This window comes from Siphateles boraxobius, unplaced genomic scaffold (assembly GCF_051911475.1).
Source record: "Siphateles boraxobius isolate OS27281-9 unplaced genomic scaffold, OSU_SipBor_1 171, whole genome shotgun sequence".
Taxonomy (NCBI): Eukaryota; Metazoa; Chordata; class Actinopteri; order Cypriniformes; family Leuciscidae; genus Siphateles; species Siphateles boraxobius.
In genome coordinates this window covers 322,501-343,302 of record NW_027508779.1, presented here as the reverse complement: position 1 = coordinate 343,302, position 20,802 = coordinate 322,501, and the positions used below count along the sequence as shown (strand labels likewise).

General features: G+C 39.2%; 1 protein-coding gene across 1 annotated transcript in view; it reads right to left on the bottom strand.

Annotated features, from left to right (window-relative positions):
- Positions 1–20,802, bottom strand: part of pard3aa (par-3 family cell polarity regulator alpha, a) — a 466,122-nt gene that overhangs the window by 138,085 nt on the left and 307,235 nt on the right. The window contains exons 17-19 of the mRNA XM_077232480.1: positions 15,623–15,667; positions 5,813–6,055; positions 181–388 (exon numbers count right to left, since the gene is read on the bottom strand). Coding sequence (XP_077088595.1) covers positions 181–388; positions 5,813–6,055; positions 15,623–15,667 — 496 coding nt within the window. The remainder of the gene's footprint in view (positions 1–180; positions 389–5,812; positions 6,056–15,622; positions 15,668–20,802) is intronic.

Sequence of the window (20,802 nt, the reverse complement as noted above, 5' to 3'; positions counted from 1 at the left end):
TCAATAAAAAATTCCCTTTTTAAACATAAACACCATTGAGACTGCCTCAGGCCTCAGTGAATGATAGCGAGACTGAGAGTCAAGGTGAGGTCTTCTTTTTAGGGAGACCCACATACTCGACACATTATGCTAACGCTAGTTAAATAAAGTGATTTGAGCACCTAAGGCTGGTCACCCTACCTGAACATGTCGCCCAAGCCCTTCAGCACGCCTTTCTTGGCTTTGTTCTTGTCTTTCTTGTCCTTCCCTCCACGCTCTTTCTTCTTGTCCTCTTTGGTGCGTCCTCCATTCATGTGTTTCTCTGTGTTGGAGGGTGGGAGGCTGAGGTCTGTGGCTGTGGAAATGGAGTCGCGGCCAGACCGAGAGCTTTCCTCTGTATCTTCTTCCACTGAGATGGTGGAGAAAGTGGGAGAGAGATATATAAACAGACAGACAAAAAGACGAATGTCTAAATCAGACTTTGCAAGTCACTGTAAGCTCTGGAGAAAGAGCAATACTTAGTAACACAGGGTTGGGTTTGCCAAATAACACATTTCAACCAAAAATGACAGCCTAGCAACCACTAAAAACATAACATAACCCAAAAACATAACCCATAACACTTAAGCAACCACATAGCAATGCCCTAGCAACTTGCTGGTTAGCCCTTTATTTATTGATAAATAAATCAATATTTGATATTTTTGACAACAATTTTTTTTTTGTCCGGCAAGTATTACAGACATTTTCAATAAAATAAAATAAAATAAAATAAAATAAGAGAACAGATACGGGCTAATGTAGTGTCTCAACGCAGAAACCCTCAATGGTCCGACTTCTTTAAACATTGGCTTAATGAAACACCTTAATGAGACCTCGTCTGCAAGTCCAACCATATCTAACAGAGACTCATGAGCATCTCATCTTGCCTGAATCTCTTCTCATGTTATTCCTTAGCTGAGTTTTACCTCAGAGTTTTACCTCAGAGTTTTACCTCAGAGTTTTACCTCATTATTCAATCTAAAGGAACCCCGGTATCTTTTTGTCTCCAAAGGGTCACATCTTCCCACCAGAGTGTGGCCATCTTAATAGTGGTTATCCAGGAGCATGCAATTAGCATTATTCCTCACTGTGTGCTTTAAGTGCACCAGAAGAAGTCCATCTACTGTCCACCTCACCATTCTGCACGTGGTATTTGAGTAACACAGTCACTTTCAACTACTTCTTTTTCACCAACGGTTAGTGTATAAGTTTCTACTGCTGAAGTCAATGTCTAGACATCATGCAGTCAGAATATGAAACGTGACAAGAGATGTAGTTTGATTGCATGCTTTTGTTGTATGAAAAAATATCTCTTTTTGTATTCTATGGAAGTCATAGAGGTGTGCTGATCATTACAGAAAGAATTGCTTTGCTAACAGATTTTTTTTTTAAATCACACCATTTTCACCACACTATTAAGATGTTTACTTGGAAGACAAAGACTTCAGCTCTTCTAATGGACAAGCAGAAGGTGGGTGGTATTCTCACAGCACTCTTAACATTTGATAGCCCATGAATTTTGTAACGCTAATTTTATGGATTCCAGTCAATGTGATGATGTATTTCATTGATCATATATTAATGCAAGTAGTTTTGGGAAAGCGGGAGAATCTCTGTGGGAACATTTTATTTTGAAGTATCGTTTGCAATGCTAATTCATTTCCTACCACCTATCTTCGTGATACGTTGCATATCAGTATAATCATAAGGGACCGCAGCTGGCTGACATTGCTCATTTCCATATCAGCACCCGTCTGATTACAGCTACTGTCTCCATTCCTGATGGTCTGGATGTGATTAATTTGTCACTAATTGTAAGTTTAAAAACGCTCGGAAAGCAGAAAAAAAATTAGGGGGGCACTAAAAGCAAAGTGCTTTTGAATAGCGCGATGTAATGGCGGAGACGCGGTGCTGGAGACAGATGCCTGTGTGATTAGAGCTTATTAATACCCAACAAATCTCTGACGTGAGTGAGAACTTTGATGGCTAGAAGAAAAGCCCTCATGAAAGCGAGAGACCATCATGGATATTTCTGCATGCTCGTGAGGGGAAGAGGGTGGACACTTGTTCCTTGTGTTTTATTCACTCGTGCAAGTCGCTATCTGTGTTTTCTGTCATTCTGCCATCTACTGAAATTATATCTAAAAAGATTTAGTGCAAGACAAGGATAATGTGGATAGTGTGAGTTATTCTCTTAGAATAAAAGGTTCAGTGGGGTTCTATATAGAACGCTAGGGTTCTTGATTCAATTTTAAAGAACCCTTTATGCCAAACATGTTCTGTTTAAGGAGAAATGTCTTAAATGATTGCATAATACCTTCATGTTTAACAGGTTATGTCTATATTCTTTTTTTAGTAATAAAGTATGTTGATGAGCTATGTAATTTATCAAATTGAATCAAAATTAAAAATGTATTAAATAAAATTAGGTTACACTTTAGACATTCTACTAACAATGTAACTACATGTCAACTAACTCTTATTAGAGTATTAGTAGACTGTTAGATTAGGGTCCGGGTTAGTAGAATAATTTCATATATAGTTGTAAAGTCACTTATAGTCAGTATAATGTCTGTTGAGGAGCATCAGAATAAAGTGTTAGCAGATATTAAGTAGACATTCTACTAATACTCTAATGACAGTTAGTTGACATGTAGTTACAAAGTTACTTATAGTTAGTTGAATGTCTAAAATGGACTATTCCACAAAAAATGGAACATCCATAAAATAATCATGATGAGAACCCTTAAAAGGTTCAATATATGAAACGCCTGACAGAACCCTTTAAGGTTCTATATAGAACATTTTCTTTTAATAGTGAGGAAATAATAATACGCTTGAAAGGTTTGATTGGATATCATTTTCATCACTTTTTTTCTCATCGGCTGCTTATCGGATGGTATGAAAGCTTGTTTCTGCAACAGAATAAAACATTTTAAAAGATAATTGCGACTTTTTATCTCAGAATCGCGAGATATAAACTCACAATTGCGTGTTATAAAGTAAGAGGTGTGAGATATAAACTTTATATAACTCGCAATTCTGACTTTATATCTTGCAATTCTGACTTTTTTCTCGCAATTGCGAGTTTTTTTTTTGCAAGATATTTTTCTCAGAATTGCAAGATTTACAGTAAACTCGCAATAGTGAAGAAAAAGTCAGAATTCAATTGTGACAAAAAGTCGAAATTTCCTTTTTTATTTGTTATTCTGTGGCAGAAACAAGATTCCATAGGACGGCTAAAAACAAAGTTTCTGGCCTTCGGAAAGATGAAATCTCAGGAGATGAAATGGAAAAGAAAGCAGGAAAAGTATGAACTGGACAAGACAGCATTTATAAACATCCTCATTAACTTGAAAAAGAAGATTCACAGTCAATACAGCAGCGTCTTCACAGATCAATAGCATTTTCATTAAAACGGTTATCACAGTAAGTTTCGGTTCTGCTAATTGTTGACTGAAATGTAAAAAGAAACAAATTAGGGTAATTAATGGCAAATTTCAGCTACACAGGACTGAGTGGTAAATGTTTTGACACCGCAATCAAAAGGCATCATTAGTCGTCTCCTTTTGACGTGCCACGGTATTCATTTCTTCTTTAGAATGCCGATCACTTCTAAAGGAGTCTTGAAATTACCACTCTGGCTGAAAACCCGGTGGGAAAAAGAGCCGACCACATTTAAGTCGGATATAAAAAAAACAAAAAAAATATATAAAACACCAGGAAACCACAGCCCAACTCATTTTCTCGGCTGGATATCTCCCAGTGACACATTTTTCCTCGGGTGATGCCAAATTCACGTTTTATGTAAATAAAAGTGTCTGTGTGGAAAGAAAAAGCCTGCCCTTATCTGTCAACTTTTGACTATTAACCTCGGTGACAGGCACAGGCAGGTTCCTCTTATCTAAATTGAAAAACAGAGTTATTTGAATATCGGAAAGGGAGAAATGCAATATGCTTCTACCGTGGAATCTCACGCATTTGCCCTCTATTGCTCCACGGAAGAGATAAGACAGTATTTAGCCCAATGTGGACACAGCTTACAAGAACAAAGTGACTGAGGCAAATAATTTGACTCTTTTGAAAAAAAAAAAAAAAAAATTCTGCTTGCTTTTAATGGAATCTTTTAATGGAGAACAAAGGGATGGCGTGATTTTTTTTCCCCCTGGCAGGAGTTATTAACTAAACAGAGCTGTCCGACAGAATTCATAAAATCATCCGAACCCTCGGGACTAACACTATGTATTATTTAAGTCAGATCTCAGATGTGAAAGTATGCATGTTTTATCACTTAAAGTCTCAAAAATTGTAATTTGATTCCTTACTTATGCCAAAGAAATAACACCTTCAGTGCAGAAAACTGTGGTATAAATTTTTTTTAACAGGTTAATAAATGAAACAATCTAAAATATGAAGAAAAAAACACAAATTGCTGCTGCAAGCAATCAATGAACCGTAAAAATGAACCCAAACGCATTTAGTAAATCATTGAGTCCACGAGCATTTAGAAACATCCCTTTAAAGCACAGGTCCCGTTAGAGAAAAATGCCCGGCGTGGATGTCTGGAAATTCATTTGGTCATGGGTGAAATGAATAGTGAATCTTGTACACATGCTTATTGGCTGTTTATTTCCCTCCGAGTCTTTGAGGGAAGGCCTGACCTACTTTACAGAGAGGAGGGATCTCTTCTGCTAGTCTAATCTTCAGAATAGCACAAGACGTCCCCACGAGACCCGCTGCCTTGTTTCTCCACTGAGAGCCGTCTATAAAGGCAAACGAAATTGGTGGGTGACTCGTAATATTCTGGGCCAGTCATTGTGTGAGACAACTGATGAAATTGGAATTGATATTGTGTCAGATCGCCTTCACTGTGTCAGTGCAATTATGGTAATAGCTGTGATTACATGAGTTGCCATTTTCAATATAAAGAGAAAAGAGGTTAAGAAAGTAGTAGATGATGCACTGGCTGGACTACATCATGATGAGCAAACTAGACTGTTCAATTCACATACACATCTTTTATTCTTTTTTACTTCTTTATTATTTTATGATCCTAGCTGTATCTAAAAGCCTGTTTTGAAAGAATATTTGTTGACCACCACATGTCAGTTTTCCTTAGTCAAATCAACCTTATAATTGGATCGGACTGCATGTTAAATAATAATTCTGTAAATAAATAAAAAATTATTTTCACAATAATAAAAAAAACTTGTGAATATGTATCTTTAACTACACATTGACAACCAGTCAGTAAATAGACTAATGTAAGTCTCACAGTAATGATTCCTGGTTCATTTCGAGTTTGATTGATTGATTGATTCACTCGAATGGTTCCCCGAGTGATTCACTGAGTGATTTTGATTCAAACTCCCGAAGCAACAGCAAATTTGAAGATGTATCAATATTTATTTTGACTGACTCATTAATAACAATAATTTATTCATGAATCGGACATCATGGCTCATGCTATGTTTGTGGTCGCATGCAGGAATCACTGGCTACTCCTGTTATCAGACAGGTTTCCTATTTTTGTCTGGCCCAATGGTGGACAGAGTTAGTTTAAATAGCCTTTGCCAGCAAGGAGGGGTTTTTGCATTTGATGTAAATAGACACTCTGATAAAAGTTGTCTGCTTCTAATTGGTGCTAGGGTGTTGCTAGGTGGTTGCTAGGGTGATCTGCGCGGTTACTGAATAGGACCATGATATTCTAGTCTCTAGATATCTCCTTTTTTACATTTTTGAATCATTCACGATTAAAAGAGGCCTGCAGCTGCACAGCAGCGATACTTACACGTCTCCATCCCTTCGTCATCTTCATCGGGGTTGACTATGGTCACACCTGGCTTGTCGTATGATTTGTCAATGGCCGCCCGGAAGCTCTCGTTGCAACCCCTTCCCCTGATGATCCTGGGACGAGGCCTGTGGAACGGGACGTCCCCGTTGAGCGTCACCTCTGCAACAGCTGTCTGGAGGCTCTCCAAGGAACTGGACTTCTTCAAACCCAACGACGGTCCCACATCTCGCGTGGAGTTGCCTTAGGGTGGAGAAAGAGTAAAAACATACCAGAAAGAGAAGAGAAACACTCAATTTTATCCTCAATATATCCTTCTCTCCTAATTCATTTCTATCATTTACATCCCTTGCTAAAGACAAATGTGCATTCTGGGGGCGCATTTATCTGCAGATGGAGGGAGAAAAAAAGTGTGCTAAAATAATATGGATTATAAATGGCTCCACTGGATGCTAAGTGAAGTGTCAGAAAGATTATCCGTCTTGCGAGGCAGAAAAACGTCACATTTTTAACTCTTGAGGTCATTTTTGCCTCTTTTCCCCAATGTGTATGTGTGCATGTGCAAGACGATAGGAGGGAAAGAGAAAGCGAGAGCGCATAACTACTTCCTGTAGTTTAAGGCACTGATGGATGGGCCAAATATGAGGCCCGTTATCTTCTCTGTGTGGTCGTGGGAGGAGGAGGAGAATAAGAGAGAGGAAGAGCAAAAGCTTGTAGACTAAACACGCGAGACTCGGAGAGTCCTAGCCCAAACTCCCTCAACTCGCCAGCTTAATGATCTTTTCATGCATTTAATCCACTTGTTCCTCGTTAAGGGTCCCTCACAAAGACACAGTAGTCCCACACTTCAAACACCCGCCAGTGCGGAGACAACATTAATCCTGCTTATGAAATCCTGTAGAGGAACAATTCTGGAAAATACCTCAATGAAAGCAAATGGGCTTGGCTGCTCGGGTCAGGGATTTTCTATGTGTGTGCGTAGTGTACACAATTAACACTAAATGTGAGGAAAAAGTGTCCCTTATATGAAAGTTAAATGCAATATGGTTTCAATGGAATTGTAAAAACAGTCCCTCAGTTCTATATGCATTACGACTGTATATATTCAATAATACAAGGGATCTCTTCTGTATAATTACATGTACGATTGTGTACATTTTTTCAGGTTTATTTGATGAACAAAAAGTTCAAAAGAACAGCATTTATTTTAAAATAGAAATATTTTGTAACATTATAAAAGTCTAAAAGTGTCACATTTGGTCAATTTAAGTAATTAAATACTTGCAGTCTGTAAACACACAATACGTGAAGTGAAGTATTTGTGTAATTGTGCAAACCCTAATGAACAGACTCTGGAACAGTTGGCAAGTACTAAAACTGATCTAAGCCACATGCATGATTGGATAAAACAGTCTGTGTATCTCTAACAATAAACCTTGATAACTGCCAGTGTGCACGACTGCTCAAACACACATGCACAATCGTCTCAGTGATGTATGATTCCTAAAAACTCTAGATGATGCATGAATGCGAGTCCAGCTGTGTGCACCTCATTGAAATGTATAGCGCAACAGGGCAGTGTGTGTGTACGTTTAAACACAATTAGCATGCAAATGATAAATAAACAAACGTTAACCGACAGCAACGTTACTGTTCTCATGAGCATAGCCAAGACTGTTTGCAGCCGTAGCGTAAACGTGTCGTTTCTCACTCAAAGATCCTCGCGTCAGATATTAATGGGAAATGTCTTGGCTATGAAGCTCAAAATACAGCCCTTAACTCTGTTTGATTTACCTTCCTCCGTTTGCACAGCTATGATTATTTTCCCGATGGCTGCTGTTCTGTGTTTAGACTTGGCTTGTGCACTGGCTGATCATTCTGTCAGCGCACGCCTTAAGCCCACAATAAAGAAAAGACTCAAACATTTTTAAAACTTAGTAAATACAACACGTGTCAAGTTCTTAGAAATGCACTTCATGTTGGTTTCATATGGTTCAAGAAAAGTTTCCATTTAATGACTTTTAAAAAGTCATGTGGTGTAACCATCAAGTATATATGAAAAAAACAAAAAACTTGACTGCAAGTTTTTCAAAATATACACTGCCGTTCAAAAGTTAGGGATGGGTAAGATTTGTAATGTTTTTAAAAGAAGTCTCTTATGCTCATCAAGGCTGCGTTCATTTGATTAAAAATACAAACAAACAAAAAAACAGTAATGTTGTTAAATATTCAGAACTGAACCTGAAATATGAACCGGTCTGACTGGGCCAATATAAATGATGATTCAGCCCTGATATATTAAAGCGCAGGTAAATGTGACATTAATTACAATGGGTTCATGTGAAGATTGTTTTAACTTCACTTAAATTAAAAGTTGTTATATTTTTAAAAGCCTAATAAATGTTATAATCGATAGATTTTAATTAACTGTAATGTTGAATGGCTATAAATAATTTTTATAGAGACATCAGTATTGGTAATTCCGGCCTTATTTTTTATATATATATATATATATATATATATAAAATGCCATTAAACAAATATTTAAAATATAGGTGACGCTCTATATGTTGTTTCTACATTAATTTGGATATTAATTATGAAATGATTACAATATAAAAATATGTTAAAAACATTATGTGCGATTAGAAAAATGTGAGATTAACTAGTTATTTTTTAACCGATTAACAGCACTAATATCGATATAAACGATATGATCACATTCTAGGGGGAAAACTTTGAGATTTTTAAGTTCCACACGTACAGTGGTTAAAACATCACTATTCATTCAGAGCACATGCCGAACCGAAATAACTCTACCGAATATTTTTGTGATAGTACGTGTACCATCAAACCCCTAAAATTTATAGATTAAGCAATACAAAAATAGCATCACATCATTGACCCATATAGAGATTCAAAATGCAAGCAGAATTGCACACTACTTCTGTCGAGCTACAATCTGTGAAGCAGCTTCAGGCACATTTAGGTTCTCCAGCACTTCTTGGAACTGACGTTTGCCTTTTCATCAGACCTTGAAAACTGGGGCTCTATATATACATCCATACTGCATGTGGTGGCACTCTGTGTAAACATGGCTGCTTTCAATCTCTCTCGTTCCTCTCAGACGGGACCCGATGGTTTGGTCCTTCTCCTAAACACATCTTCCCTCCATCTACACTGAGATTCCTGACTCGCCTTCAGAGCTAAATGGAGCATATCAGCCGGTCGCTGGGAGGAAAGACATGAAGCAAAACAGAGATTAGCTAAGCAAAATAAACCCCAACACAGTAAGAAAACAATTAGAAATCTATTACAGAACCTCCTCTTGAAAGACGGGCGTTTTAAACATGAGTAAGTGTACGAGGAGCGAAGGCTTGGGAACGATTACAGGTGTTTGAGGTGTAGGGATAGTGCAGAGCACAAGGCCTGTGGCGTAATCCAAACCAGAGCGCTGTTATCATTCTTTCACAACTGGTAGCAGCTTCTGAAGCCACGGCTCCTTTAAAACCCTCTTGATCCTTTAACCAAGCAAACCTGCGCTGAGGAACATACTGATTAAACTAGCTAGTGCCAAAACTGGCCAATTAGGACAAAGAACTGCACACTCCTGAGCTGGCGACAGACTCGGTTTCTAGATATTCACGGGATCTTTCATTAGCAGGAACGGTAAGCCGCTGCAAACACAGGTGATTTGGTTGTTAGGAACATGACGGATGATTTGAAGACGATTGGATGCGCCACAGGTTTTTTAGACCGTTTGCAGAGGCTTTTCTGCTCGAACGCTTGAAAATGAGCAGATCCGGCCTGTGTTTGTCAGTGTGAGATTTCAAAGTTCATCCAAAAATTTAAATTCTGCCATAATTTATCGTTGTTCCAAAAACTGAGTGATTGTTTATTTTGTGGAGAACAAATATTGAATTTTTTAATTAATGACTAATTAAGGACTCCATTTGTTAAGCTCAAAAATAACAACAAAGCACCAACGATTACTACTAAAAAGTTGAAATTACTTGATATAACAATCATTTTAATAGCATTAATATGCTGATATATTCATAGTAGTTTTGAACAACTACGAACAATAAATAACTAAGACAATGAATAGTTAAAAAAACAAATATATAAAGATAAAGAATAAAATATTGCATTATAATTGTAGTGCCATGGTCAGTTTTAAAAAAACAGGACAGGACCTGTTAAGCTTTAAAAAATAATAATAAAAATAATATTAGCAGGCTATAAGAGTAGTATAACTTTAATATAACATTAATATAAAAATAACCAAGTTAAAATAAATTAGGACTGGATATTAAAAAAAACATGAAAGTACCATAAAAATAATTTAAATAACTTAATATAAAAATAATAAAAGAACATGTATGATATAAATATAGAATAACGGGCCATAAATGAGGACTTGGTGCAAAAATGCACCATAAAAGTACCGTAAGAATAGTTAAAATAACGTGATATAAAACAATTGTAAAAGTACTGACAATATTAATATAAAAATAATTTAGTGAAAATGAATGAGGGCCTGTCAAGCTCCAAACATGACAACAGAAAAAGCATAATAAAAGTGATCCACATGAATTTTGCACAATGTTCCAAGTTTTCTTGAATCAATTATTTACATTAGTTTTGAACAGGGAACAGATTAAAATGTACAGTCATGCAAGCATTTCATGCAGAACGGTTCCTGTTAATGAAGGACTTGGACCACCAAGTTCCCGTGTCCACCAAGGAACCATCTCTCCCACCGGACCTACAGTTTCTCTTCTCTGATGAAGCACATTGTATCTGTGGGGGGTGTCTGTCTCTGTTTGTTATTAATAGAAATGAAAAAGGAAAGAATCCAATCCGCCTGGCACGCATATGAACTAATATCGTGTCCCATATGCTGGAGAAGCCTCTTTAATCAACATGCTTCAAATAGCATGTGAACAGGCGGCTTTCAGAGCTTATACACAAATCTGCTCCGCTGAAGAGCAGAAGCCGAGCGCACGGCGAACACAACGGCACTGAGCAGATAAAGCCCGCTTCGGGGAAACACACATCACATCTGCATCGCTCTGAATCGTGGAATAATCAAACGGGTTTTCTGTGGCATTGTATCGCCTCCGTGAAAACACGTCAAGGGATGGAAAACTCATAATCGTGATTTTCTTTTCTTTTTACCAGGCAGGTTTTTGACATGCAACCCTCAATGGATCAAGCCACTGTGATTCCTATCACACTGTTTTTATTGTCATCCTCTTGCTGAATGTTTTCCTCATCTGGGAGTGAAGAGAAAGAAGAGCAGTGATCGTATAAGATGGCAATACCATAGCACTGATATAAATCATCGTACTGACATATTCATACAGCACCAAAAATGACCATGGCCAATTCATTTCAGTGTCATAGTATATAACCCTTAAAGGAAAACTGAAAAAATGCTGTGGTTTTACCATAGTATAAGATGAATTGTACTCTTATAAGCTGAAATGTAAAATAGCACTGGCAATTTGCCTGTATTTCCAATGTAATATTATTTTACAATATCACTGTTTGTGCAGTATTTTTCATCAAATAAATGCAGCCTTGGTGAGCAGAAGAGAACATTTCAAAAAAACTCGTTCTGACCCAAAACTTTTGAATGGTGGTGTAGATAACGCTTACATTTGCTGATCAAATATTACAAATTATAAATTGTATTACTTACACACCCATAAAAAACCTTTATACCATGGTACTTTAAGTGAAAGGAGAAAAAAGGAGCCGAGAGACACAACAACAGTGAAGATATATCTATATCATAAAGCATCTCTTTAATTAGCAAAGGCACCTCCAGCACTTGAGCGGTAAAGAGTGATTACCATTACATGCTAAAAGAAAGCATAATTTAAGCTTTAAACACCCTGCGGTGGATTCGTACGAGTGCTGTGGCCGTGGCATTGTTCAGATGGCCGGCAATATTCTCATTAATACTCAAGGTAACACAGGCCATCATTTGCGTATGAAAGCACGATCCATCGCATGTAATTTATTCAGCTATCTGCAATTTTATGCATTAAGTTAAAAGGGTTATTAGGCTTAAAATAGCTCTGCAGCACCAAGGAGGTTTTGTCCTGGTGTGTCCATGAAGATTGAAGGAGTCTTGGGGTTACAGACCCTCCATTCCCGCGTGTCCGGGATCATTAGTGGACCAGAGGATGTCCAGGTTTGTCCCTTGCTCCTTTACATCTGTCCTAATTAACTTCTAATGCCAGAAGCCAGTCACTCATTACAGTTTCATTAATGACATCAGCGATGCTCAGAATCTGCTGAGTCACGTTTATATTTCTGCTGTCATGAAACGGTTCGCATGTGACATCCTTCACTGTCACTTCCAGACATACTGGCACTTTGATGGTTGTGGAGAATGTGGTGACTTTGAAACTGCTTTTTGACATGTTCATCTTTCTTTAGCGTGTAATGTTGCAGTTTAAGCATGAAAAAACTCTGCAAATTCCTCTCTATATCAGTGTCAGTGTTTCTGAACTCCCTGAAACGCCTCCATTGTAGTCTTGAGTTTCTTCCGGGAACAAACACGTCATAATATTCCTCATTTCAATAATTAATATGCCGAATAAAGGGGCGGGGCCTGGTTGAGTTAGTTAGTAGTGTGCGTATCATGTTTATATGCGGCTGTCGTCTATGACGGGCTGACATTTTACTTTTGTTTTGTTTGTTTGCTTATTTTTGGATTCAAGTTTACATTGAATGTTTGCTGGTTCCCGCCTCCTTCTTCCCTGAACTTTAAACATTGCAATAATTCTTTATAATGGAAAAAAAGGTTATTTGGATTATTAAAATGTTCTTCACACTAAGATTTTTTTTTTTTAAGAACTGATCACTTATAAGTCCCCCTGTGTTGAAAATCCAGCTTTGTTTATGTGTCTATGTGGTGTTTTTAATATGCTTTAAGACAAACCATGTGTAAATTCATAAGTCGACAGCATTGCTGAGTATTTTCTGCTTAAAACTGCAGTGAACCAAAGACAGTCTCAAAAACACGCTTTGAAATCACTGGTGTTTCTGACGTCACAAACTACCTTGTAACCAATCAGATCAACGTGTGATCGTCAACGAGTGGATCTCTGAGCTGAGTGAGTGAGTGGAGGCGGGGCTCATTTGCATATTCATAGGGCTGTGCATACTAAATGAGGCAATGGTGTAGAGTTACATTCAAACTATTTAAAGAAATTTATTTTTTTTCAAGGAAAAAAAAGTTCAAATGTGTTATTTTGGTGATCAAAGATGAGTTTTAAGGGATCAAATTATTGACCATAGGGGACTTTAAAGGTTCTATGGGGAATAAAATATGGTGGTTCTATAGTATTGCCACGAAAACACCCTTTTAGGACCTTTATTTTAAAGGGCTGGTCCACACAGAATGCTGATCAGTGGAACGAAAAAAGCGCATGGTCTAGAGATGCGTTTTTTTGTAAGTTGAACTTCTTTAAACTTGAGCACCGCGTTTTTAGAACGGCGTGTCATGCGTGAAACATCGCAAAAGACGCGAGCGCAACGGCCATGCACGTCCTTTGTTTATGTTTACACTACAAAAAATGGAAAAGTAGCACAGTGGAATGGAAAAACACGTTCTGTGTGAACGGCCCTAAGAGTGAAGAACGGAAAATAAGTTGACACACGACTAGTAAACAACTCCAATTTTTCACTATCCATTCAATTCCCTCCTTCCATTTCCTTCTTGGAAATAAATTGGGTTGCGAACAGCACTTCATGTTGACTTTAACACAGGAAAGCTTTGACTCTTTGACAGGATGAATTCTCGACATTACATGACTCTGAACACAGAACCTCCGGTCTCCATGCATCTCCAGTTCTCCACACAGCATGAATATGTTCTCCCCTGTGCTGCAACTACAACTCTCTGCTCCAGACGTTTGACATTGATGGATTAATTGCAGTAAGCCAAACAGGCCCGTCTGACATCGAGGGTCTTTATTTCAAACAGAATTTCAGCAATCCCTCGTCACACACTCATGCATTCACACACACCTCCGTTTCTTTTCCCATTCTAGAGCTCCTCTGCATAATTAATGTTTTCTTCAATCATACTCCCTCAAGAACAAGCAGTCCGCTTCGCTTTCCAAAAAAAGTTGTTGCCAAAACGTTTATTTAACACCAGGGCACTTCATTTCAATGGGAAAGAAGAAAGCAACACCCTCTCTGATTTGATGGCAATTACTTCAAATGACTTCCTTAACGAGCACAACGCACACAGTCGTTTAGTTAGATTGATTACTAACAGTTAACACCAGATAGGAGAGTCGTGAAGTCAAAGGCGGGCAGTTTTGAAGGATTTTTCCGAACACAGATTTAACTTGTTGCTGGACTCATTTCCACCATCACTGGTGGTCTTGCAGTGTTCATTATTCATTTTAAAGGATACTATGGCTTTGTTCCAAAACCTATTGAGCCGCCTTGCTGTCTACTGCCTAAATAGACATCTCATCTCAACACTGCATAAATAATGCTATTCATGAGAACCATACAAAACACAGAACTCACAATTGATTCTAATTGGTTTGATGTCTAATGGTTTTTATTATACTTTCCAATCTAATTAAATATTATAACCCCGTCTGGCTGGTTTTAGCTGGTTTTAAAGGGGTTTTAGACACATTTTTTTAGCTGACCAGGCTGGACTTAGGCTGGGAAACCAGCTTAAAAACCAGCTAAAACCAGCTGAGCCAGTTTGAGCCAGTTTAAGCCAGGCTGAAAGACCAGCTAAGACCAGCCAAACAGCCTAAGCTAGTTTTATCTGTTTTTTTGTTTGTTTTGTTTTTCCAGCAGGGAAATAAATATTGGGTAAAATGTACTGTTTTTAACTAGACAGAAAATTAAAACTGCTTTTCCCCCAAAACTATTCAGTATCTAAAGAAAGATTATAACTGTTGTCTACATTTCTATCAACTTGTTGTAATAAGTTTGACATTAACATATTGCTAAGCTAAAGGCACAACCATGAACAAATGTGTTCATCTTAGACTGAAACGTGATGTTTTATTCTATACTATTGAGTATACAACTAAATATTATAACTGTGTGTACATTTCGCTCAATTGATTGTAATAAACTTTAAGATTAGCATGTTGCTAAGCTAAAGGCATAACAAATTAAGTACAATTTTTAATTAGACTGAAACTTAAAACAATGTTTGTATACTAATCAGTATCAAATGAACTATTTATAGCCTATATGTTATCTACATTTTTCTTACTTGATTCTGGGAGTTTGACATTAGCATGTTGCTAGGCTAAAGACAAAGTAGATATGGTAAAGTTGTCCTTTTTTAGATTAAAACTTAAAATGAGATTAAAAATGTTTCTGTACTATTCAGTATCCAATGTAATTATAACTAGTATACAATTTCCTGAACATATTATAATAGAGTTTGATGTTAGCATGTTGCTAAGCTAACAACACAAATTTGGGGTAAAACTGCTTGGGAATCTTTAAAAAAAGATGATTGACTGAATTATTATAATTATAGTCAACAATTTTTCAATCTTCCATTATACTCGCGATCGTATTTTCTGCATCAAGGATACAATAAATGCTGGTTTTCAAAGTGAAGCATTTATGGCGGCAACATAATTTTGCGGCTGGAAGCTGACTAGGTTTTGCAACAGAGCATTTGTCTAAAAACTTTCAAAAAATCCACCAAAACGTCTGTGAATGAGCATGCCCAAACACACAGAGGTGCAGTCCGTTCATGAGGTTAGTGTGGAGAGTGTCCCTGATTGGTTGCCTTACCTTCTGTCCTCTCTTTGCGGGGAGTGAGGTTAAACTCGTCGGCTACTGTTAGGGAGGCATAAAGAATTGTGATTGGTTAATTCAAGACATTCACCATTCCCAGACCCATGCACCAATCCATTCCAGTACGGATGTTACTTGACATTTGCAAAGGCCAAGCCAAGAGGCATGCAAATCATCAGGTGAAAGTGAGACAGTCAGACAGTCAAAGTGGGATAACCCATGAGGCGGTGAAAGAGAGAGAGAGCTGAGTGCATTAGCATGCAATATGTGATATCTAACATTCAAAAGCATTGGGCAGTTATATTGTGTTAGGTGATTTTAGCTCAATGAACCAGGCGTAACCAATTCCTTTTTGTCTTTTACCATGCATACGGTCGAAATCAAACCATGAAGTTTGAATTATTTTATTTTTTTCTGTAATTTTCCTCATGATGGCTCTCAAACAGCCCTTATACTGTTGCCACAGATTGTATTCTCCTAAAAGCCGGGGAGGGGCAACAATATACACTCAAGCTGAAGGCAGAAATGCCATTTGAAGAAAATGGCTCATCAGAACGAAGAGATTTGGTGGAACTGAAACATGTTTTTAATGAATCGAGAGGGCTTGAAACGGTTTGAAATGGCCAGGAACATCAGGACACATCTGTCCTGGTCGAAATGGATTTCATAAAAAGATTGAAACTGCCTTTAAACTGGGAAATAAATGAGCTACTTTCACAGAAAGTTTAATTGATCTTGTTAAAGCCAGCTCCTTAAAAGTTTGGGATCAGTAAATTATTATTACTATATGATTGCAATTTAAGTACCATGAAAAGCGCTATATAAATGTAACAAATTATTATTATTATTATTAATTTTAAATTACTGTTTTCTATGTGAATATATAGTAAAGTGTAATTTATTCCTGTGATCAAAGCTGAATTTTCAGCATCATTACTCCAGTCTTCAGTGTCACATGATCCTTCAGAAATCACTATAATATGATGATTTGATGCTCAAGAAACATTTTAACTATCAATGTTGAAAACAGCTTCATATCTTGGTGTAAATTGTAATACTTTTTATTTTTCAGGATTTTTTCTGCTCTAAAGGACATAATTTATTTGAAATATAAATATTTTGTAACATTATAACGTTTTTACTGTCACTTTTCATCAATTTAATGCTTCCTTGCTAAATAAAAGTAATATATATATATTAGTGCTGTCAAACGATTAAAATATTTAATCGCGATTAATCGCATTAATGCCATAGTTAACTCGCGATTAATCGCACATTTTTATCTATTCTAAATGTCCCTTGATTTCTATTTGTCTCATTATTTTTTCTAATTTTAATGCTCTTATCAACATGGAAAAGTGGATCAGCAGTAAGTTTGTTCTTAGCTGTGGTATCCATGTGCTTCTGTCTGAAGTCATCCATTGTAGAGCTTAGATCAGGCCCAAAAAATCAAGCCCGACCCTACCCGAGCCCGTGCGCATTGTGTCCGAGCCCAGCCCGTCACATAAACTGTAATTATGAGCCCGAGCCCGATTTAAACCCGTCCATTTTTTTAATACGTGGGTCGTTATAACTGACGTTCTCAACTACTTTCTATGTTACTTTCTCCCGCCCGCAACATTTTTGTCCCGCTCCCGCCCGCAAATAGACTCTTTTTTTGTAGGCTACCTCCAAATACTTTCGCCTACGTGTCGCCACCATACACATCAGCATAAATGCTCCTGATAAATTATTTGTTATTAAAGCATTAACACACAAACCACTGTTATAACATAAAAGCCAGCAGGCTACTGAGTGCATGGTTTGGCATGACTCAATGCGCGCAAAGTGCGCTCCCTTAATAATTCCTAAAAAGCTGACGTCAGTTCATCGCAATCTCACACATCTGTTATTATCAATGAACCTGACTGCACAATGCATCTTCCATAATATATACACTTTGTTTGTTATAATTTGAAGATTTGCCAGCATACAGAATTCAGCACTGAACAAAAAGTCTGTTTTGAGTGGTGAGGGGAGTCTATTTTAAATGCTTCTGATTGGCCATTGCATTCAAGAAATCAACACATTATGTCTGTGATTGGCTACATCCCTCAACGCTGCAAACATGTTATAAAAAGAAACTCTGGCCTGTAAATCGTTTCTATTTTGTTTTAGTTGTTCTTGTTGCTTTTCTGCAACATGAATAAAAATGTATTAGTTTTTATGTTTTATTCATAGATATTTCTAGTTTGCGGGAGTCCCGCGAATCGTTTTATTCTCCCGTATCCGCACACAGAGTGAGTGCATTACCGCTCGAGCCCGCCCTCGCACTCGGCCATCAAATCTAGTCCCGCGCCGCACTCTATTGCGTTGAGAGTGCACGTCTCTAAATCGGCGTCTCGCGCTCGCGCCATCCACTCAAAACGTAACATTAGCCCACTACTCTTTGGCCGGCGCGCAAGCCCAAACATAGTAGTAAAATAGGTCTAAAATCTACTGCTCCTTTCCCTTGCCTTTCCCTCTTTTCCTCACACTCTCATTTTTTTAAGTGCTATATCATCTTCCAGTCATTTCACTTCTGCTACTGACGTGTGGAGAGGGAGTGTGTGAGGGAGCCGGGTCTCGGGTGTCTGGTGTTTTCTTGACTGAGCGGGGCATTGGTCTCAGGAGGCTGTGGTCTTGATGTTGAGTAAGGATAAAGGAGAAGAGGTGGAGGATGAAAGAGATGTTTCATCTCCTCCGATTAGCCGTGTGTTCATGCGGCAGAGACTGTGTGTCCCCTGAGATCGAATCCACGCTCTCAACGACCCTGACCTGTCCTTGAGTCCCGACAAACCCAACCTCAGAGCAGGCAGGACAGCTCTCAGAGATGAGGGATACATATATTAGTTAGGAGACAGCAGTCAGTTTTTAACTTCATGTCACCATCAATGCTTTTGTAAATGGATAGTTAACCCAAAAATGTAAATTCTGTCAGTAATTACTCACTCACCCTTGTTCAACCCCGGAAGACCTTCGTTCATCTTCAGAACACAAATTAAGATATTTTTGATTAAATCTGAGAGCTGGATCACTCCTCCATAGGCTTCTAAGGGATTGACACGTGACGTCACACGCGTCACACACATGACTAGCGTCGGCCAATAGTGAGCCTCCGTGTGACGTACAACACAGAAGCGCTGCGCTGTTACACTAGTGAACTCACTCGAGGGCCACAGAGCAGGAAATGAATAGTTGAAATAAAGTCGTTATTTTTGTTTGTTTTTGCGCACAAAAAGGATTCTCGTCGCTTGATAGACTTAAGATTGAGCCACTGTAGTCACTTGGACTATTTTAACAATGTCTTTAATAACTTTTCGGGGAACAAGTTTCGGTTTCACTTTATTTTGATGGTCCCTTTAACACAATCTGTTGACTATAAGTAACATTGCACCTTCATGTCTACTAACTCTCATTAGAGTATTAGTAGTGTATTAATAGACTGGTAGGGTTAGGGTTAAGAGGACCATCACAATAAAGAGTTTGCAGATATGAAGCAGATAGTCCACTAATACTCTAATGAGAGTTAGTTGACATGTAGTTGCAAAGTTACTTATAGTTAACAGAATGTTCAAAAGGGACCATCAAAATAAAGTGTTACCCAAGTGTCAATCCCTCAGAAGCCTATGGAGGAGTGATCCAGCTCTCAGATTTAATCAAAAATATCTTAATTTGTGTCCCGAAGATGAACCAAGGTCTTACGGGATTGAACAACATGAGGGAGAGTAATTACTGACAGAATTATCATTTTTGGTTGAACTATCCCTTTAATGTTTAACGACGCTCTGTACTCTTATTTTAAGTCTATGTTGCTGCTATGTGGAAAAAAAACAGCAAAACGCGCCGGCGCGTTTCTCGACCCCAGAGAGTTAAGTTCAGTGCACTCATTTCTGTGTCTGATACTATTAAGTTTAACGTTGATGCGCTTGCATTCGCAGCCCAGCTGAAAAACCGCACGGCTCGATAGCGAAGGAACAGGAGCAAGGCGAGGGACAGGGACTGGTGTGGGAGGTGTGGGATTGAGCGTGTGGGAGGTGTGGGATTGAGAGTGTGGGAGGTGTGGGATTGAGCGTGTGGGAGGTGTGGGATTGAGCGGGATTGAGCGTGTGGGAGGTGTGGGATTGAGCGTGTGGGAGGTGTGGGATTGAGCATGTGGGAGGTGTGGGATTGAGCGTGTGGGAGGTGTGGGATTGAGCGTGTGGGAGGTGTGGGATTGAGCGTGTGGGAGGTGTGGGATTGAGCGGGATTGAGCGTGTGGGAGGTGTGGGATTGAGCGTGTGGGAGGTGTGGGATTGAGCGTGTGGGAGGTGTGGGATTGAGCGTGTGGGAGGTGTGGGATTGAGCGGGATTGAGCGTGTGGGAGGTGTGGGATTGAGCGTGTGGGAGGTGTGGGATTGAGCGTGTGGGAGGTGTGGGATTGAGCGGGATTGAGCGTGTGGGAGGTGTGGGATTGAGCGTGTGGGAGGTGTGGGATTGAGCGTGTGGGAGGTGTGGGATTGAGCGTGTGGGAGGTGTGGGATTGAGCGTGTGGGAGGTGTGGGATTGAGCGTGTGGGAGGTGTGGGATTGAGCGTGTGGGAGGTGTGGGATTGAGCGTGTGGGAGGTGTGGGATTGAGCGTGTGGGAGGTGTGGGATTGAGCGTGTGGGAGGTGTGGGATTGAGCGTGTGGGAGGTGTGGGATTGAGCGTGTGGGAGGTGTAGGATTGAGCGTGTGGGAGGTGTGGGATTGAGCGTGTGGGAGGTGTGGGATTGAGCGTGTGGGAGGTGTGGGATTGAGCGTGTGGGAGGTGTGGGATTGAGCGTGTGGGAGGTGTGGGATTGAGCGTGTGGGAGGTGTGGGATTGAGCGGGATTGAGCGTGTGGGAGGTGTGGGATTGAGCGGGATTGAGCGTGTGGGAGGTGTGGGATTGAGCGGGATTGAGCGTGTGTGAGGTGTGGGATTGAGCGTGTGGGAGGTGTGGGATTGAGCGTGTGGGAGGTGTGGGATTGAGCGGGATTGAGCGTGTGGGAGGTGTTGGATTGAGCGTGTGGGAGGTGTGGGATTGAGCGTGTGGGAGGTGTGGGATTGAGCGTGTGGGATTGAGCGGGATTGAGCGTGTGGGAGGTGTGGGATTGAGCGTGTGGGAGGTGTGGGATTGAGCGTGTGGGAGGTGTGG